The sequence below is a fragment of the Labrus mixtus genome, chromosome 9 (assembly GCF_963584025.1).
Source record: "Labrus mixtus chromosome 9, fLabMix1.1, whole genome shotgun sequence".
NCBI lineage: Eukaryota > Metazoa > Chordata > Actinopteri > Labriformes > Labridae > Labrus > Labrus mixtus.
This window is the reverse complement of record NC_083620.1, coordinates 15557833-15579356: the sequence shown is the minus strand read 5'-3', so window position 1 is coordinate 15579356 and position 21524 is coordinate 15557833. Positions and strand designations below refer to the sequence as shown.

The window sequence follows — 21524 nt, the reverse complement described above, 5'->3', positions numbered from 1 at the left end:
GGCTTTCCAGAGGATTTGAGTCATCAAACAAATATTCAGAAAATCTGACTAGTGAGTATACAGTCTCAACCAGTCAGCTGCTTTCCCTTGACAAATAGTCCCTGGTTTGTTATTTAAACAAGGCTTTTTCATTTATTTACTTCCATTAAGTACATATGATGTGGCACTGCACAGCTCAGGTAAGCCAATTAAAACAAGGCAGTCTTAGATACACATGACACTGACAGAAAACTCTACAGAACAAAAGATATCAGAGACCAGAGGTTTATAAATACAAATAAAGAAACAATTACAAAACTGAGGTTTATTTTTTTTCCCCTGGCCTATTTAAAGGTGCACTATGTAGATTTGGTAGTGCAATTGGAAAGTTGGAGAAGTGAAACAATTCTATGCTTTATTTTCTGAACTAAATACACAAACTTTATTCAAAGGAAAAAATGGGTCCCTGGAACACTGTTTGGGGCTAAAAGCTACCAGGAGAGTAACAGTTTCACTGTTGTGGGCCCTCCACCATAACTTCTTGCATATCATTTTATATTCAAACAGTGTTTCAGGGACCAAATTTCATCTGAGGACAGAATCTGTAAATTTCTCCAACTTTCACATTTCTCTACCAAAACTCCACAATGCACTTTTAAATTAGCTTACTATTTTTAATTCAAAGTAATTTAAAGTCAAACACATTCAGATGGTTGTCCTGGGAATTAATCATATTCAGATTGACTAAGGTATTGACAAAGGTCCATTTTATGGGATGGATCCGTGTTAATGGCAGAAATTCGGTCAAAAAAAGTAATCCAAAGTGTAACTCCTTGGATCCACCTTAAATATTTACGTCATCATGTTGCCCCGCCCCTCGTGAGGTGAACGGAAATAGATGCAAACAGGCAGGCCAGACTATCTCTGACAGCGAAAAACGTCTGTCGCTGGGGAGAAAAACACTCATGAATTATTAGACCCTGTTTATTTGTTGTTGTCGTTTAGTATAAAAGTCCGAATGGTGTAGAAGTAGAAGATAATCAACATGGTACACGCCTGGCAGCATTTCTTGACGACGCCGAAACTACGGGTGTCACTTTTCGTCTCTCTTTTCTTTCTTCTTGTCTCCCTTGGTGACGCCAGGACCCGCCGGAAACGAAGCGTCACCCCATCAACGGAGGAAATAGTAGAAACTTACAGCAAATACTACAATTATGTTGAACTAACTGGACGGTTACAATCCCTAGCCCGGAGCTACCCTCACATAGCTGCCCTGTCTAGTGTTGGTCAGTCTGCGGAGGGCAGGGAGCTCTGGGTGATGCGGATCACCAAGGACCCCAACGCTGACGCACCGGGGAGACCGAAATGTAAGTACGTTGGGAACATGCACGGAGACGAAACCGTGTCCAGGCAGGTGTTGGTGTACCTAGTGGAGTACCTGCTGACTCAATTTGGGGAGGAACCGCGTATTACCGAGCTCGTGGACACCACAGATATTTATATTATGCCCAGCATGAACCCTGACGGCTTTGAGAAGTCCAAAGAGGGGGACTGCAGCGGTGAAAACGGGGGTCGAAACAACGCCAAAGACATGGACCTCAACAGAAGTTTTCCTGACCAGTACGACGGGACGACTACCAACCCAGATAAAACCCCCGAGGTTATGGCTGTCATCAGATGGATCCTGGAGAAAAAGTGAGTCTCCCTGGTCCCTCCAATAACGCACTATGCAGGGTCTCCTCCTCACAGTCCCAGCACTCATTGTCCTCCCCTGTTTGACGACGTGTTGCCCTGAACACAGGCTGGAATGACTCCAGTAAACTTCACCCCAAACATGTTGATGCACATCAACAAACGGTGTGTGGAGAGAATATCAAAAGGGAATCATTTCTGTGCTGGGACACTACAGTGAGCTGAGCTGAAATGACTAGTTACTTTGTTTATTATTTAATTTAACAAAAAAATAAGAAGCAACTTCTTTGAGAATGTATTTTTGTATGCACATTTCAAGTGAAGGCATTGCAGACCACTTTAACACTGACTGCTTTATGCTATTGGTCATTGAGACAATCAAACCCAGTCTGTTTGAATAAAAAAAACAAGTATTGTATTAAAACTACTTATTAGCTGCAGCCCTAACTTGAGGCTCACATTAATAGATGAATAACTCAGTTTACCCTTTACATTTGTCTCTGTTGGTGCACTATGTGGCTCATAATAAAGTCAGCTAGAACTGCCCTCCTGGGACTCCATAGTGCTATGATGTGTCAGACTGAGGTTCTCTTGGAAGACTATATTTCAACCCTGCGTACACACAAATGTTCAGCCCACTGAAGTGTCTCTGTCTGCACAAATCCAGGACTCATGTGGCGTCACATTTCTTTACAGTATTAATTTTGTTAAACCCAACTGCAGTGTTCTTTCTTCATAATTTCTTTGAAAGCTAGGAGCACAATTATTTACCTTAATGATTTAAAAAAACACTCACATACACGATGCACATTGAAGAAGGTCATTTTTCACTCACCATACTGTCTCTGAAAACTTCTTTGCAGCAAAGCATTCTAAAATGATTATAAGCCTATTATTGAGCCCGGGCTGCTTGATGTTGTCGAACCACACAGGCATCTCCCAAATTTAGAATCTATTTTTTGCTCAGTCCCCTACCTGCTTTAGCTTTGAAGAAACAATCTCAATGTGTTGGTTTAATTTAGCGGTCCTCTCTCTAAAATGTGCCTTTGTCTCCCCAGATTCGTGCTGTCAGGGAACCTGCACGGCGGCACTGTGGTTGCCAGTTACCCTTTTGATGACTCAGCCTCGCACCAGCGACAGGGTCATTACAGCCAGTCAGCAGATGACAGTCTGTTTCGCCACTTGGCCTTGGTGTATTCACAGCATCATGATGTGATGAAAACCGGTCAACCAAACTGTCCTGATGCAATGGATGAAACTTTTAAAGACGGCATCACCAATGGGGCGCAGTGGTATGACGTACCTGGTAAGATGAACTAATTTTCATTGTTTTTAAGGCCTAAATCAGTGACTGAGGACCGATTCATGTATTCAGAAGCTTTGTTGTGTCTTTAAATGAAGACATACGGATGAGTCAGAGGACGACGGGCAAGTTAACAGTTATTGTAATGACAATCAGCCTGGGATGCTCATAGTTATCTCCCTACCTTAAAGCCAAGAACATGACTTTTTAATGTTGGACTGTGAAAAGCAGATGTGGGTTTGAACCATATACAGCCTGTTCAAGGAAACTCATTCTCACAAATAAGTGTTGCAAAATCCTTCTCTCTTGGTGTTGAAACACATAAGCTATTGTGATGGAAAGATTTTCTTCCACAATACAAATCAGTCTCTGCTGATTTCGAAATGCTGAATTTACTTCACAATGCAGCCTGATCACTGTTCATACCAAAGCTGCTTAGCGGCAGAATCAAGTAGACATATTCTTTCATATAATAAGCCCAGTGAAAAGGCAATGTAAAGCAAAGTTCAGTGGTACTATGGGTATTATTACATTTCATATTGCAGGCAGACACACACCATCATTTTTAGTCTCACACTTCTCGGTTATTGAAACTCTAAGTAGGGTGGCCTGATTTTTTGGTTGGCCAGGTGTCAAAATGCTGAAAAACTGTAAGCACTTAAGCTCAGAGTGGTAGTCTGCCAGAGCCTGCATTTACTGAAAGTGTTAGAGCAGCACAACGTGTGCCATGATAGCACCCTGCTTTCCCTCTGACCAATTCTGTATACACACATGTTCATTGATAAAGTGTCTCTTCTCCAAAATCCAAAGATTCTTTTTAAACCATGAACTGCTCTTCATTCAGGTTAAGTTGTAAACAGCTCCGGTCCTTGTAACAAAGGCAGAAACTTGAGCTGCATACTGTCTGCTTTTCTTTTGTAGCACTGACGGGGGTGGGGGGGGGGAATTGGGAGGTTGTGATATTTGCAGCATCAGGTTACTACACCGTTGTCGTAACAGGCATTTTCCTCATGTCAGACCCTCTGCTTGTCTTATTGTAAGCGTGTTGTTTCACAGGGTATCATAACACGCTTCTCTTTTATGTGTGTTAGACTTTAAGCCTGACCATTACCCGATTTCTTCCATTTGTCCCTTTTATACTGGAAATTATGACATTACCTTTCACACTTGTTACCACCTGAAGGAACATAGAATTATAAATTATGACCAATGCCATGAGCTCACTTTCTTCCTGAAATGACAGAGCAAGTTAGCTTGTTCTTGTGCTAATCTTCTTGTGTTGAATTGTTATCGAAATGTAGAAATACTGACTACTGAATGCTATTTGCAACCCCCCCCCCCCCCCCCCCCCCCCAAACTCATAAAGGTTGTGGACAGACAGAAAAAGGTTCAGTACTATTAAAGCTCTTAGAGCAAGACAAGCTTTGTATCTGATAAAGACAGACTGCAGAAGGTAAACCAGGTGAATGGACAATGCTCATGTCTGTCAGACCTGTCTCATTGCTCTGAGTGGACAAAAGGTCAGTGCTGCTAAAACTGGGCTAATGGCAGATGACCGAATCGGTCAGGACTTTGTGTGTCATAAGAGAGGCCCAGGCAAAGAGCCAGCACAAGGAGTCAGGAACAGATGCTTTTTTGTTTGGCAGTGAGGGCTTGAAATAATAATTCAGCATGAAATGTTATGTTGACTCTTAATCTCATGACACAGTCTAGCTGCGGAGCAATGTGGCCTTTACTTTTGAACTGTAGATTTCTTTGATTTAAAAAAAAATGCTAATTGTGTTTTGAAAACTTTTTCTTGCTCTTTGACTCTGAAGACGTCCACTTTGTTTCCACAATATTTCATTGCCTTGAAGTTTTAACTGTTTAAAGGTCATTTAAACTGCAGACTTATTATTGCAATCTGATATATCTTTATAGATACACCTGACTGTGTTTAAAGATGCAAGAGAACAAGGTCCAGAGGAGGGTTTTACAGACATGCAGTCCTATTGCTGTGATAATGTGAGACCCTGGATGTTCCTGAGAACATATAGCAACACATTCATCATGCTATGTCTTTGTAACATGCTTTAAGTTATATGATAGTTATTTTCATAAACAGCTTTCTCTAATCAGTGTTTCCCCTAGGTTTACAGCGTTGGGGGGGTGGGGACAAGCCGGCATGCCGACACGACGACACAAACACTTGAAGGAATCTATTTCCCTGATTTCCGACTCTATCTACTATCCTATCCCTACAATAAAGGCACAAAAAGCCCAAAAATAAATCTTTAAATTTTTTTTTTTTTTTTTTTTTTACTTAACCTCCAGTGGGGTCCATGGTTGGGGGGGCGGGCCGCCCAATATAATGGTAGGGGAAACACTGCTAATAATCAGTCTCAATGTCTGTTTTGAACATGTGGCAGGTGTTGTTTGCATCACTGTTCCCTGCACAACATGTTCTGCTACTTGATCTAACTTTGGCTCTATTGTCTGGCCAGTGATTTCCTGCTAAGTTCAGGGTGTGTCGTTGGATCCGGGACATGGGCAGGATATTTAAAGTTGGGTGTGTGTGTGTGTGTGTGTTTGCCTTGTTCCTCAGCACAGGAGTTGTGTTTACTTTAGGGCAATGCTATTTGATAGAGTTTAAAGTACTTAAAAGTCACTTAGCACAGAGTGACGCCTTAAGTCTTGTGACCTGGAGAGAACAATTTAACGTTGACTACCAGTGGTAGACAGTCATCATGACAGTGGTCCACTGTCAAGATGTTAAGGCCAGGCCTAGATTTCCACACTTGCAGTAGACTAGGGTTTGTTTGCTCAACACTAGCAGGGGGCATTTTCCAACTGCTAAGTTGGGTTTGGTTAACATAGCGCCCTGCTGACTCTGTCGAGGTTGAAACCATTAACGAATTACCTTGACACATCTATACACGCCACCTTTTTTCAAGACGAGCTCAGAGGGCAGGTTCCCCATTGTCCTGTTTGTTTGCACCCACCATAGCATGGATGGATTACTCATATAATGAAGAAGCTCCTCCTGTTTTCTTAGACCTTAGTGAAATCAAAGAGTATAAACACTAAAAACTCAGCTGCTGTGACAGTGCTTTTTTTTTTTTTTAATGTCTTCTAAGTTTCCAGTTTCCAGTGAAAGCGCCCCTGCAACGATTCACAGAATTGAACAGCTGTGGTTTGACGATGGATGAATCAGAGAACTGCGTGTGCTCAGAGCCAAGGAGTTTACCACATCACAGCCTGCAGATTTTCTTCTTAATTTTTAAGCGATGCACTGTAGTTTCTGTACTGCATTTTCTTCTGTTTCACGAGTGAGTCAGTAATATGATTCTCAGGAGGATGTTATCATCAGACGAGCTCATGAAATTTTGTAAGAAGGGCTGAGGGATGGTCAATGCAATCAAAAACTAGAATCACATATATGACAATTCAAGTAATACTTGAATGTTGACCCTGTAAAGAAAACAGACATATATGTCTATATGTCAAGAAATATTCTTGGAGCTTTCATAGGAGTGTGCTCACACTATTGTTTATCAGTGGTGGTGTTTCATATCCTCCTTATTCTTCTGACCGGTGGGAGTCCTGTCTCTTTGCTGAAGTTATTTGTCAGTGTTTGTTGGATGAGCTCTTTCTTTTTGACTGCTACAAAGTAGCTATTGGTGGCTGCTTCATTGGGTTCCTTCCTGTGGCTGCTTAGCAGGCAGTCATGGCAACCCTCAAGCTGGGGAGGCTCTGGCTGCCTGCTGTGGCTCCACTGGGTTGGTCGGCCGGACAGCCTGCCATCCTGTTTCTTTCTGTTTGCCTTACTGAGGGGGTTAGGTCAGCTAGCAAACTGCAGATGTCATGGCTTGATGCCACATTAAACACAATCTTTAAACGGTGGCACTGAGGAGTCAAAGAAAGGCGCAGGCCTTTTCTGGCTTAAGGTCTTTTTCTGTTAGTCCAGAGGCCTGACACATATGGGGGCCGCATTATGGGACGCAGTGTAGGTTTTACACATGACTTTATAATTACGGTATGTGATTGACAAAAAAAAATGTCTGGCCTTACACCTCTCTTTTATAAAATATAGGTTTTAAAGGTCTTTGCCATTTTCACGACTTGTTTATTAAATTGCCCGTCTGTTGTCCAGGAGGGATGCAGGACTATAACTACCTCTATGGAAACTGTCTGGAAATCACCATGGAGCTAAGCTGTTGCAAATACCCACCTGCCTCTGAGCTCCAAAAGGAATGGGATCTGAACAGGGAATCTCTACTAGCCTACATTGAACAGGTAGGTTGATTTGAATAAGGAAACTCTGATTGTTCTTTATGTAAGAGTATAATGCCGTAATCAAAGCCTGCCTGATGTATTCAACATGTACTTTCTTCAGTTAATCTGTCCTTCTTAATTTAAATTCCCCTATCTTGCAGGTCCATATAGGGGTCCATGGCTATGTGAAAGAGGCCGTCAATGGCACTGCTCTCCCCAATGTCAGCATTGTAGTGGAAAGCATCCGCCACAACCTGACCACAGGAAAGTATGGGGAGTACTACCGCCTCCTGCTCCCAGGAACATACAACATCACAGCTGTGGCCTCAGGGTGAGACATACCATGAAATCACCCAGGCATAGCAGGTTTTCAGTTCAGAGTTTATGCATTCAATGACAGCTCTTGAAAATCATAAATTATAGCGCTTGTTGCCTGTTGATCTTTGCTCACAACAATCTAATAAAAATCTTACCTGGCTTTTTGACTAAAAAAACTAAATAGCTCAGTATCCATGTCACTCAGTTTTCCCCTGTGCTGCACTAAAGAAAGCAAAACAAAAGTGATTCCCCCTTGTGGTTAAAGAGTAACTCGTAGTTGTTGAAATGAGGAAAACGTGTTTCTCAAGTTCATAGTGCATTTACTTCCTCGTAGAGAGAAAAAATAAAGCTACACTAACCAGTTTTACCTTGCAGCATCTTTAGCTTTTAGTTTTGTCACTTCCTGGTTCAGTTCAAGTCGTGAAGTACAGTACGTGTTCTGTCTTGTTTGCCCAGATACACACCAATGACGGTGCAGGGAGTCCAGGTCATGGAGGGCAAAGCCACAGAACTGAACTTCACTTTGGCGTCAGTGGTCAGGGAGGCGGCAGGCAGCCCAACTACCACCACATCCTCCATCACATCCACAAAAGATCCAGAAATCTCCACCACCGCCACCACCACCACATTTACCAACTCCTCTACCTCGACCCAGAACAATAACAGCCCTCCAGTGAAACCAAATGAAAAGGAGCCCATCCAGCCCATGGAATTTCGTCACCATAACTTTGCAGACATGGAGCTGTTCTTACGCAAGTACAGCAGCGAGTTCCCCTCTATTGCCCATCTTTACACAGTTGGACGCTCCGTCGAAGAGCACGAGCTTTACGTCATGGTCATCTCAGATAACCCCACTGTCCATGAGCATGGTATGTCTTACACAGTTATTTAAAGAACTGACAGAGACATATATATCATTTCGTTTATGTTTTGTTAAAACTGTATCCATATGAAATATTCAATCTGACTTTCATTCTTTTTGCATCTCTGTCAGGTGAGCCAGAGTTCAAGTATATTGCTAACATGCACGGTAATGAAGTGGTGGGCCGAGAGTTAATGCTCAACCTCATTGAGTACCTGTGCCATAACTATGGCACTGACCAGGAGGTCACACAGCTGGTCAACAATACCCGCATTCACATCATGCCTTCTATGAACCCTGATGGTTACGAGGTTGCCAATGAAGGTAAGGGAAAGAGACACACATTCAGTACATTGATGTTCACTTAAGTATGGCCACGATAATAGCTTGATTAGGCCATGTGATTTGACTAATGCATCTTCCCAATAAATATATAAGCATCAGAGGAGAATTGATTTATTGACAGAAGTATGTGTGCCTCCACTGTATTATGTCACAATATGCTCCCTTTCAGCTAGTTACTATTGGACCTTCTTCTGGTTTCCCTATTGTGTCACATACCAAACAATCCGCCTTGTCTGGCTTCCACATTTTCCTGAATTCCATTTAATTCAATATGTTTAACTCCTTCAGCTGACACAACATAAACTGTGTGTCCTTGTCTGTCCAAAAATGGGTGGTTATCACTTTAGCATTTTGTTACCCGGGTTCTTCTATGCATTTATGCTGCCCAACTTTCGAGTTAGAGCCTGGTGCAGGAAATGTGGAGCATGCGCAAGTATTTATTTAGAAAACAATAGAGCAAAGCCCCCTGAATACTATTAAAATAGATTTTTTTTTAGAACACAGGAGGTCACATTTAACACAAGTTAGATGTATGTCTTTGGATAAATGGGGTTCAACAGCATTTTCAACCTGCAGGTGTCACCTCATCTGGTTGATAAAAACCACCTGAGGTGCACCATCTTGCTGTTCTTTCCAATAGAAAAGTATCACAAAGCATTTTCTCTTTCTACTCGTGATGGTACATGTTGTCGATAGCTGCTGCTGAAATCTAACAAGAAGTAGACATGAGGTTTGGCTGTGTTTTTTTTTGCCTCTTCTTGCAGGAACATGCTGTGATTAAAAATGAATATGCATTCCAACAACCAGTTCTAAACAATTATTTCCTCACAGGTGAAGTTAAGGGCTACAGAGGGCGCAACAACAGCAACAATTTTGACCTTAACCGCAACTTCCCCGACCAGTTTGTCACCATCACTGAGCCCAGACAGCCAGAGACAATAGCTGTGATGAACTGGCTGAAGAGCATCCCCTTCGTCCTGTCAGCAAACCTCCATGGAGGTACAGACCTACTGTGAACTCTTAGTGCCAATGATAGCAGTCTTAAGTGTCACAGCTACTTTTTGATATTTTGATGGTTACTTGTTTTTTGTTAAATCACTTGTAAATATTAAGAGATGAAAAAGTTTGGTTTTGAAGTTTATGCTCCATCTTTAGTGGATTACTGCGAGAGACCCAGTTTACACTGATTTGCTCTGCCTTATCTTTGTGTTGTTAAATGAGGTTCCTTGGTGGTCAACTACCCCTATGATGATGACAAGAAAGGGAGGAGTGAATTGAGCCTGTCCCCAGATGACAAAGTCTTTCAGCAGGTGTCCAGAGCATACTCACAGGTAAATCGACACTGTTTCTGTTGGATCTCTTTCAGTGCTGGGAATAATGTCTGTATTTGGTTTCATGGTGTCATTGAAGACACAATAAATCCAAATGTGGAGTTAGGACTATAAAAGACGCTGGCCTTTTTGCAAAGTCTGTAAAGCGATGATGATTGAAAAAGTGGAATACAATAGTACTCATTGTTGAGCTTTCCTTTGTGTGTGATCTTCGTGCAGGAGAATCCTGTGATGCACACTGGACACCCTTGTGAGGACCTGTACCCTGATGAATATTTTAAGGATGGCATCACCAATGGCGCCAATTGGTACAATGTTCCTGGTATGCACACGTCTCATTCTGCTTTCCTAATCACCACATTCATTTCTTTCACAACAAAAATTAGCCAAAGATCCTTGTTATATTTAACATTTTTAGTTGATTCGCATAGCCTTGAAAAGATTGTTTTTTATTAAGCACCCACATCTGTAACATTTTCTTTTATTGCCTCAAAGAATTAAGATGTATATAAATTGATATTTATATTTTTTGTTGTTGTAAAGTGTAATCAGTCTATTTGTTTACAAAAGACTATTCTCTCTAAAAAAGTAATTAAGCTACCTCAGTTTAAGGTGTCTTCGATAAAGTACAGAATATTGCACCACTCTGCCTTGGTTACCATGAGAGAGTGAAATGCTGGAAGCAAAACAGACTGCACCTTCCATTATGATTATCAGTTGTTTCTCCAAACAAAGGATTATGACTTTAGAGATCCTTTACCCACTTGAACCTCCTTCTTATGGCTTTAAATAAAGCTCTCATGTTTGAGATGGAGATGAAAGAGCACCTTTTTTTCCTCCAGGTGGCATGCAGGACTGGAACTACTTAAACACCAATTGTTTTGAGGTGACCATCGAGCTGGGCTGTGTGAAGTACCCCATGGCCAAAGAGCTGCCGAAGTACTGGGAACAAAACCGACAAGCCTTGCTTCAGTTTATACACCAGGTAGTTATCATTAATCTTTACATTATTCAGAGCTTTGCTATACTCAGCATTGCATCACCTCATCTATTTGATAATGTCTGTCTGAAGGTCCACATTGGAGTCAAAGGCACAGTGTCTGACATCAGCGACGGTGAAGGAATTCCCAATGCCACCATAAGTGTGGAAGACATAGACCACAACATCAGCACGGCCCGTACTGGAGACTACTGGAGGCTGCTGGCACCAGGAACTTACTACATCACTGCCTCCGCCCATGGGTGAGATTTTGATTTCAGAAGGAACAAAACAACTTTTCCTGTTTATAACTCTTTGAAAATGTGTTCCCTTATTTCCAGTGTTTCTTACTTTGACTTTCTGTTGTCCAGTTATAAATCCTTGAGGACCTACGCCAGTGTCTCCGGGGATGGAGTAGAGGTGGTGGATTTCAGATTGACACGTATACACTCGGACCCTAATGGCCACCCCTCTGAGGGACCCCAGCCCACACAGAACCCATCTGAGAAGGAGTTCCAGAGCTTAATCAAGGACCTCTCTCTAGGCCAGGGTTTGGAGCGGCTGATGATGAGCACAGCCACCGAGAGCCGCTTCCGCTACAGACGTTACAAAGAGCTTTCAGCCTTCATGAGAGGCCTCACTTTGAACTTTCCCAAAATAACTTCTTTACAAAGGTGGGCAGGTTTTATCTTCCGAATGTATCTGAACCAGGCTGCATCATTTCCTACTGAAGATACATAAATATTTGATGTCATACCTTCATATGCTGTTATGCTAAAATCCTTTACTTTAAATAGTGACCAGTATTTTTTTTATTTTCTTCTGTGTCCAGTTTGGGTCAAAGTATAGAATTCAGAACCATTTGGGCTCTGGAAATCTCCAACAGGCCAACGGAGTCTGAGCCATCCGAGCCCAAGCTGCGCTTTGTAGCAGGGATCCATGGCAATGCGCCAGTGGGCACAGAGCTGCTGCTGGAGTTTGCTGCCTTCCTGTGTATCAACTACGGCAAGAACCCAGCCATCACCAGGGTGTGTATTCCCTTCAGAAAATATCATGTGTGTGGGCTGAACGGGCTGTGTCCATCATGAATTGACCTTTACTTTTAAAAAAGGCTGTATATTTTTCAATTAGAAATACACAGACGTCTTTCTCTGAGCGCAAGAACCAGTTCAGGTCAGGTAGGTCAGTAACTTTTAATTTCCCTCTTCCAGCTGATCAATGAGACCCGGATTGTCATCGTGCCGTCTATCAACCCAGACGGACGCGAGTTAGCCATTGAGAAGCAGTGCACATCCACTCAGGGCTTAAGCAACGCTCATGGAAAGGACCTGGACACAGATTTCTTCGGTCAGTTGTATCGACATGTGTTTGTGACAGACACTGATAAGGATAAGAGAAGATTCAATCAGCTCTTGAGAATGTTACCAATAAATGTCTTAGCTTTTACAGCTTACACTAAAAAAAAAAAAACGAATTTCCTGTCCACCATTTGTTTTCTACCTGTTTTAGGCAATGCATCTCAGCGAGTGGTGGAGGCCCAGCCAGAGACCAGAGCCATGATGGACTTGATTCTAGACAAAGGCTACACTCTCTCTGTAGCTCTCGACGGAGGCTCCCTGGTTGCTACCTATCCTTATGACAAGCCTGTGCAGACCGGTAACACCTCAATGCAGAAAACTGCTTTCTGTTTGAATTAATTAATTTCACATGTTGAATATTATATGTATTAAGATTTAAGGGTATTTGATTAAAATGGAACCGATTTTAACACATCACACATTTCATGTTAGGAGTGGTGATATTTGTAATACGTTTGCCAGTCTAGCTGTATATCCAGCACACAAGTCCAGAGCAGTTGATCTTGAATGTATAACCTCAAACTGCACCTACGGTAATTTATTAACTTTTTTGAGTTTTTGTGGAATTTAATGAGCACATTTATGCTCCCAAGAGGATGCATCCCTTTAAGTGGGACACTTCATTCATATTTTTGTAGCATGAAGCCAGAATATGAACTTTGTAAACACATTCACTGTGCAGTGGGCACGTTTTATTGAACTATTGGCGATTCAATGAAATTTGCTAAATTAAAGTTTTGGACCTAGGAGCTCAAGCGACTAAAATTTCTTTAGCACCACCTACAGGTAGAATTTAGGTATTTTTAGCCCTGATTGCTTGGCTATAATATTAGTTCCTGTCAGTAGGGACTTGTGTTCTTGTTTTCAACACTATACACAATGCCAGGATGCTACTTGTGGGGCTGTAGAATTTATATTTATTACATAAAACCTTAAGAAATGTAGTCACAATACTAAGGTTGTTTCCTCTCAGCAGTTACTGATGTTTAATACTTCTTGATATTGCTTATACTTTACTGAGTGTTTCTTCTTTTCTTCATATTTCCAGTTGAAAATGAGGGAACATTGAAGTACTTGGCCAGTGTATATGCCAACAACCACCCCAAGATGCACCTGGGGGACACTGGATGTTCAAATAATGGTCAGATTTTAGAATTTAAGCACCTTTGATGAAGCTTCAATAATCCTGTTATCATGAAACTTTTTGAAATACACAATTTTTGTAGCAGATTACAGAGGTTTACAGCTTAAAGACATTTCTCTGTTGCTCAGTAGGCAACATCCCAGATGGAGTTATGAGGGCAGCAGAGAGACAAAGTCACATGGGGAGCATGAAGGTAAGTCTCTCCAATTTTTAGTGGGGTTTGTTTGTTTGCAAAATGTTTAGTATTGACAGCTTGACAAACAGTTCTAAAATGCTCGATGCTAACTTGGAGATGTTTGTTAATTCAAATGAGAAGTTAAGAAAAGCAAGTGCTATATCAGAACATGATCCAGCCTTACTGTACTGTTCCACCTGCTTCTTTAATATGTTGTCTGTAACAGACAAGGCCAAACTCACACGCACCACAACCACAGCTGCCAGAATAATCGGTCTCCCCACACCCAACCTAACAGAACAACATCCACTGAACACTCACCTCACCCCACTTCCCTCAGAACGGAGGTACAGGGCAATGGGGTGCAGAAAGGCACGCCTCGGGAGGAGCCTGATCCCTGCGGTTATAGCGGCCCTAAACAAAAGGACTCGCTGAACAGGCCAGAGTGGGAACTCTTGACTTTTTGTCTATCTCTGTTTGTGCCATACTCTGTTTTCTGACTGTTCTTTGGTGGGACTGGTCTGATTGGACAGTAACGGTGCTGTGGAAAAGAATTTCCCCTTGGGGACAATAAAGTCTAAAGCCTAATAGAAGGCTGTGTGCCCCAGTCATGTTTCATGTGTCTATATGATGTTTCAGGACTTCAGTATGGACTTTGGCCACTGTCCTGAAATCACAGTGTACACTGGTTGCTGTTTTTACCCTCCTGCTGAACAGCTGGCCACACTTTGGGCCGAGAATAAGAAGGCTCTTGTCAGCATGCTGGTCGAGGTACGATGCTTAATGTTATCAAAACAATATAGAGACATTTAGCTTTTCTACATACAGTATATATTTTGAACACTTTTGTTACTTAGTATTTCTGTAAGGTGTTTAAGATGATCATTTTACCCATGATCATATAACCTAAAAGTTCCCTCCATGTCTACCCCATCCAGGTCCATAAAGGGGTGCGTGGCGTGGTGAGGGACAGAAGTGGAAAGCCTATTGTTGGTGCGATCATTGTACTGAATGGAGGAGTGAGAGTCTTTACTCAAGAGGGTGGATACTTCCATGCACTGCTGGCTCCTGGTAACCACAACATTGAAGCTGTTGCCGATGGCTACCAACAACAACGTCAAGAGGTACACAGCTTTACTGTTTACATAACCTGTACTATGCTGGCCAGAAATGTACTGGCTTTGAGGAGGATGGTCACAATAGAATACAGATGACAACAAGTAAACAAAACAAATATGATTTATATTTTACATTATGTTGTTTTTTTATTTACCTGAGATTGTATTTAGACTTGTCCTTTAAACAAAGTTGATATCAGGTCATTACAATGTTGAAGCTTTGAAACAAGAAGAATATCACATTGATGACAATACTGTGTAAATCAAGAGTTCTACAATATTTACTTCTGAATATTTTATAGAAGTGTGGAACACTCAGCTTTGCCCCTGTTGCAACAACCCGTGCTTTGTCAAACGGCTGATGAGAATACATAAAAAAGATTCACATTTGTCTTCATGATGTAAGTGGTCGCTTGTCTTTTAAATAATTTTATGTGTACTGAGGACCTTAGATACACACCCTTATTTAAAAGTCATTACTCACATAATTTTGCTTTTATAGTTTACTTGAAGAGAATTGATTGAAACATTTGGAATCTTTTGTTGTTTGAAAGAATGAAATATAACTTCAGCTACATTACATTTCAAGAAAGACAACACAAATTAAATTAAGCATCAAGACACAGAAACAAAAATCAGGCTCATGTCATTGAAAGAGAGTCTGTTGGGGAACATCACTGTGGGCCCCCCTTACTGTCTATATTAATGAAAGGTGTAGCCCGGAGCACACAAAACCTCTCCAACACCTCCACCTTCCCATCGGTCTGTTCTGAAATCTGAAGCGTTGGGTATGCCAGCTCTTCAAACAGATGTTCCTTAATGTTGCGGCCCAGCTCCACACTGTATGCTGTGAGCTTTCCACATGGACTAACGAGCAGGGGATCCACCACAGAATGATATGTCTGCTGGTACTCTGGAACTGTGAAGCCGTGGATCAGCAGAGGTCCTGCAGGCTGACTAGTCAAGGTCCTGTCTTCATTAGTGAGAACTGTGTCCCTGTGGGGCGGTTTGAGATCTGGAGGAACAGCAGTGTTTCTTTTATACCGGTCATCCAGGGGCTTCTGGGGGTCCACTTCATTCTGCTCGCACACAAAGTCCAAATAGCATGGTGGAGCAACCATGTACTTCCTCTCTTTAACAGTCTCCCCATATTTCTTAGGACATCTAATACTCTGCCTCAGGCCATAGGGACGCATTTCATTCCTCTGGAAGTTAGAGTGACATTAAGTTTAGATGTCTATAGAAGTTATTCTGTCTGTCAGAAAACAGCCAGCAAACCATAAAGATAAAGCAGAAGAGAGAGCAATTACAATCAAGACATGCACTTACTCTTTGGCAGCAGTTCTTTGGATGCATGTTTATAAAACATCCCTGAATCGGGTCTGAAATCTTTTAACAGCTTTGGTTTTATCTGCATTTGAAAATGACACTGCATAAAAGAAAGACATTGTATTACTGTGAAGAGAAATCAAACAGTTAACAAACAACAAATATCAGTTTTTGTGTGATTTACCTCTCAGACGAAAGCTTTTTTTGGATTTTTTTTTGTTATGAGCCAGTACCCATTTGCTATTTTAGACATTGATCACAACCTGCAGCACATTAAAGTAAGCAGTCACACCTGCAAATGAGGCTTGCTAATCAGGTGATTAACAGCCCCCATTACTGTCAGGAGCTTAAACACAGACTAAATGGATTTTGGAGCCATTTGGAGGAACAGCCAGAACAGATAAGAAGATGAGGTAGAGCTTGATGTTTTTGTTTTTGTTGTTGCAATTTAAGTGTAGTGAAAAGATAACTGCAAAAACTCCCTTTAAAAAAAAAAAACCCTTGTAAAAAAACAACTCAATTATTTACATTTTATTGAACTAACAAACACTAATCTAGTGCCTTTAAAATGGGTTTTTGTCCCCATGACTGCAGCAGGGTATAAAAAGAACAGAAAATTGATTTATTCTGATACATAATTTGAACTCTACCATTAGGAATGTTGCTGCTACCGAGTATTTCAATCTCTTTGTTTCAGGAAGGCATGGAGACTTCTAGACTCAGTTCTGTTGTGTTTCAGGTGGTGGTATCATCCTATGAAGCTGCTAGCTCCATCATCATTGAGTTTGACATGGACAATAACATCTTTGGCCTGCCCAGGCAGTTTGTGGTGGCCAGTGCAGGTAAGGATGTTTATGAAAGGGACTTTTGTAATACAACAACTCTGCATAATTAAATTAGGGTCTAAGACTGTGTTCCAAGAAGTAGTGCCAACAACCTTTGAACAGTTAGCATGCTTTGTTAGTTTTTATGACTGAAGTCCTTTGAGAATGTGCATGGATGAACATTTTTAAATCTTTAACATGTTCTGTGATCTTTCTCTTTGCAGCCGCCTCCATGACAGCTTTGGTGGTGACGGCATGCATCATCTGGTGTGTGTGCGCGGCCAAGTCCAACCGTCAGAAAGACGGATTCCACCGTCTGCGGCAGCACAGGGACGATTATGAGGACGAGATCCGGCTCACCTCTATGGGCTCTAAGAAGTCACTGCTAGCTCACGAGTTTCAGGATGAGAGTGAGAGCGATGAGGAGACACTTTATGCCAACAAAATCTGAGGATCGTTGGGTTTTTCAGCTGTTGGTTGTTGTTTTTTTATTTTGATCTCCCCCTTTAATTTAACCCCTGTTCAGTATGGAACAGGATGATTTGCCTCTTTTGAGAAATGAGTGATAAAGACACTTTGTTCTATCACACCAACAAACTCTGTGATTCACCCACGCGTCACTCAGTCAGTAGTGATACTCCAGTTAAAGAAGAGTGTCCTGATTGTGTGAACTGAAGACCTGGCTTTCTTTACTGGAACAGAAGAAAAAGACAAAAGTAAGATGATAAAAACAAGGACAGAGTCATACATATTTTTGTCCACTGTGGCCTGCATCCGTCCTGGTTTTTGAGTCCAGCAGATTTTTCATTTCCGAGCCACATCCAAGTTATTTTATACCACTATCTGTCCTGCCAGGCTGAGGGATTCCTGCTGATAAGTCCAAATAAACTTTTGTTTGGTGGATGTGTCATGAACTCTGAATAGAAGTGTTAAATCTCAAACTGTCTCCCCTCCAATATCATGCTTTCCTTTCAATGCAGGATTGAGCTAGGAAATTAGAAATGTAATCTTATATCTGAGGCAGCATTGCCACACTGAAGTGTCCGAGCCTTTCGAGGAGACTGAATCCAATATTGTGCCTTGGTTTCTGTAAAGTCTACAGTCCACTCAGGCTGTAGTTTGTGACGGAGAGCAGCAGTACAGTGACTAGGTAGCACTTGGTCATTCTGGAATGGTAATATGATCCATCCTGTACTCAGGTGGTAGGACAAGAGTTTAAAGTCTGCTGGGGTCCAACATTGCACTGCTTCTGTCCAGGCGACTCTGGGTTGGTCGGCTCAGTCGTTTCTGAGCTTTCCTGTGAGTCAGTGTTGTGGGTAAAGTCATAATGAGAGCAAGCTTCTCAAAAAGCTTTGAATCATCAGGAAGAGCCTGTTACCAATGAAATGCTTGAATGAATCCCCCTCCTCCCTCCCAGGAGGTCACTCATGTTTGCATGGAGGTCACTTGCACTAAATGAAAAGAAAGGATTGTCTCAAATCATCAGTCAGGAATAAAAAAAAAAATCTATGAATCTCTAAAACCCTAATCATTAAAAGAATGTTTTTTTTGTTTGTTACAACTTTAGCTTTATTGTAGTGCAATCTGAAACTGTCTGTACATGGAAAGTAATATAAATATCATGCATGTCAAATTCAATCTGTACCCTTTTTCTTTGGAACAAAGATGTTCTCATGATTTCTTACAATAAGGAATATGAATTCAGTTTCCATTTGACAATGTTAAACCACCCCCCCCCCCCCCCCCCCCACTCAACATTGGTTTAAAGTTTAAAAATGATTCCTGGTTTGTCCGTCCATTCATAATCATTGTCCAAAATGCTGATTAATGTAGCGCTAGGCATCCTCTATCAAATCACTGAAACTGCCAACACTCAAAATTGTCTTTTTCACATTAGACTGAATTAAAAAAGTTGCTCTAGATTATTAAAATCATGTCTCAAATTCAGAATGCTTTACATGATTTTCATCATGTGCAGTCGAATGAAATAATACACACTGGTTCATAATTTGTGTTGTTTGCCACTAATGTTGAGAAGAGATTCTTTCCTTTTCCTTTAAAAAAATGCAGCTTTCGTCATAAAAGTCCGACCTGATATCTGTATAAAGAGACATTTTTTTAAAATTATTTTTCTGTCTCACACAGCTTCTTGTGGATGCCTGTATATGAAATCTGAGTGTGTGTCATGATCACACACGGTTGGTGTGGACATTTTATAAACTGGAATGAGCTGTAAATAATGTTTGTCAAATGTGAATGGGGAAAAATAACCAAGAATGCACATGACAACACATTTTATCGAAACCTGTGTGTGATCTGAACAATTACTCATGACACACAATGAAATAAAACACCTCACAGCTTCTCGCTTCGTTCTTGTGTTGTGCTGCTCTTGTTTCAGACACATATTTAAAAGAGGCTGAATGAATGGATACATCTTAAAGGTACAAACAATAATGGGCTAAAGAAGGAAAATCACTTGCTCTACATGTCTCAGCAAAGAATAACAAACGTCTTCACTCTAACCCCTTTGCATCCATTTTTAATTGACAAAAATGAAGGTTCCTTGCAGTAGTTTAATTTAGAAATATTCATATATTTTTTGAACTGGGTGTAAAATTTAGATTGGCTTCAAAATCTCTCTGAGGTCACCCATGCCACAATGTATTTTGTTTAAATTGTGGCAGCTGGGGACCCGGGGGAGACTCTTAGATTGTTGCGCCAAAAGGGGTGCGCCCGGAGGGTAGGCTCCAAAATGTCAGTAGCACAGGGTCCTAAAGGGATATTAGGGTGCAACCGATACAATGGCTTTTCCCTGATGTGTTGTTAAGAACTTATTATTTTACTGTCATGCCAAGTACACATCTTTTGTGAATACTCTGAGAAAATAGAAGACAATCCTTTCTGCTATTAGATTGAAGGCTTGAAGCTTGAGAAACAGCCTTTTTTGTCAACTAATGTAAATTGTGTCCTCTGCAACCAGTATTAAAATACAAGGAAGTTATAGCAGTTCTCCACCAGCTGGGGGCAGAACAGTATAAAACAACTTAAGGTGGTAAATGAAGAAGACATCTGTCTCATACTTTTGAGTTTCAATGAAAAAGCAGAAGGTTGTATTCTGTTACAGCAGTTCGGTTATCTTCAGGCCTTTTTCCACTCCTAAGTCCAAAGTGTGTGTGTGTGTGTGTGTGTGTGTGTGTGGCTGTGTGTGTGTGTGTGTGTGTGTGTGATAAGAAGTTTGCTTTGATCTCATTTTTTTTACTATAATTCTTTGTTCATTTTCTGAAGAGTCACATTATATATGAGCTTTAATATACTGCATTTTCTTAAAAGCAATTATTCAACGCCTTATTTTTTTTATAGCAACACATAATAAAAAGCCTAATCTAATTTCTAACCAGGTTTTACGGTGGTTATTGCGCGTGCCCCAGGTACAGAGTCAATATTTCTCCAAGCACAGGCGGCACAGGTTCAAATCTGACCTGTGGCTCTTTTCCTGCAAGTCATTCCCCACTCTCTCTCTCTCTCTCTATCTAGTTTGTTCTATATAAATGCATACAAAACACAAAGACATTTTATTTGAAAAACCAACAAGAATGATTTGATATTGCACATGTGAAATTGAGATTTATTCAGGATATGCCACAGGCCATATGTACCACTGATAACAACGAATCCATCATGAGTTGCTCACTCAACTACACGTTTTATGATTCACCATTAACAAATATATTTGAGAATCAGAATGAACAGAACTATATATAGGCTATGACTCTAGTTGTAAAGCTTGAGCGTTCCAGGAATGATATATAGTGAGATCATGACATCTAACTCACTCAGTGAATGAACTCAAATAAGTATTGAGTGAGATGCCAACAGACTGCTCAAGAAGGCTGAGTCTGTTGTAGGCATGAAGCTTACCAGACTGGAAAAGGTAGCTGAGGCCAGAATACAGGCTAAACTGTTGACAATAATGGGCAACGTCTCCCACCTTCTCCACAACATGCTGGACAATCTGACAAGTATGCAGAAGACTCATCCATCCATCACAATCAGTATGGTCCTTTACCTGGTCTTTTGTAAAGCGTCTGGAGATGTTATGAATTGGGGTTAAACAATTAATGATTAATTGATTGACGTATTTCTTAACATCAACCCGGCTGTAGGCCTATATGCTTCCACCGATGCCAAACCCACATACACTAAACTAGACACATTTTTTGCACCAACAACCAGATGTATTTTACTTGAATGCCTAAACATTTGATATCTGACTATGACCATGCATGAGGATCTATCTAGGCCTATCTATCAATACAATTCCGCTAAACACTATGTTCCTGGTTGCTTCTGATGATGGGCTGGGCCAGGGGTGGGCAACTGGCGGCCCCCATCAACCCTCAATGTGGCCCTCAGGTCAATTTTTACATATCAGTTAATCGGGAACATGAAGAAAACATCTAAATCTGCCATGAAATCATGAAAACCAGAAGTATGTCCATAATAATATTTG

At 41.2% G+C, this 21524-nt stretch overlaps 2 protein-coding genes across 4 annotated transcripts; one reads left to right on the top strand and one right to left on the bottom strand.

The window, feature by feature from the left end:
• Positions 1-868: 868 nt before the first annotated feature.
• Positions 869-19376, top strand: cpda (carboxypeptidase D, a). 2 transcript variants are annotated; one of them, XM_061046444.1, is made up of 21 exons: positions 869-1674; positions 2730-2977; positions 7107-7249; positions 7390-7559; positions 8003-8415; positions 8541-8732; positions 9585-9752; positions 9975-10084; positions 10304-10406; positions 10927-11069; positions 11157-11326; positions 11435-11737; positions 11896-12091; positions 12275-12410; positions 12573-12719; positions 13470-13562; positions 13697-13758; positions 14380-14511; positions 14679-14864; positions 16927-17029; positions 17236-19376. In XM_061046444.1, the coding sequence occupies exons 1-21, from the start codon at positions 1025-1027 to the stop codon at positions 17460-17462; spliced, it is 4095 nt and encodes a 1364-aa protein (XP_060902427.1). In that variant the 5' UTR covers positions 869-1024; the 3' UTR covers positions 17463-19376. The 2 variants fall into 2 exon arrangements, with proteins under 2 accessions (XP_060902427.1, XP_060902426.1); XM_061046443.1 differs by having other exon boundaries at positions 13694-13758.
• Positions 15342-16504, bottom strand: LOC132980358 (uncharacterized protein C22orf31-like). Of its 2 annotated transcripts, XM_061046446.1 has the most exons (3): positions 16372-16498; positions 16188-16287; positions 15342-16063 (listed from the first exon to the last, which is right to left on the bottom strand). In XM_061046446.1, exons 2-3 carry the CDS (start codon positions 16212-16214, stop codon positions 15533-15535), a joined length of 558 nt encoding a protein of 185 aa, XP_060902429.1. In that variant the 5' UTR covers positions 16215-16287; positions 16372-16498; the 3' UTR covers positions 15342-15532. The 2 variants fall into 2 exon arrangements, with proteins under 2 accessions (XP_060902429.1, XP_060902428.1); XM_061046445.1 differs by having other exon boundaries at positions 16188-16504.
• Positions 19377-21524: the final 2148 nt, after the last annotated feature.

Excerpts from the sequence above, each read along its gene's own strand:
- LOC132980358 (XM_061046445.1), bottom strand. The coding sequence starts at position 16,214 with ATGCATCCAAAGAACTGCTGCCAAAGA. Across the intron at positions 16,064-16,187 it reads CAAAGAACTGCTGCCAAAGA|AGGAATGAAATGCGTCCCTA; the intron begins GTAAGTGCATGT and ends TCTAACTTCCAG.
- cpda (XM_061046443.1), top strand. The coding sequence starts at position 1,025 with ATGGTACACGCCTGGCAGCATTTCTTGACGACGCCGAAACTACGGGTG. Across the intron at positions 12,092-12,274 it reads AGAACCCAGCCATCACCAGG|CTGATCAATGAGACCCGGAT; the intron begins GTGTGTATTCCC and ends TCCCTCTTCCAG. Across the intron at positions 14,865-16,926 it reads ACCAACAACAACGTCAAGAG|GTGGTGGTATCATCCTATGA; the intron begins GTACACAGCTTT and ends GTTGTGTTTCAG.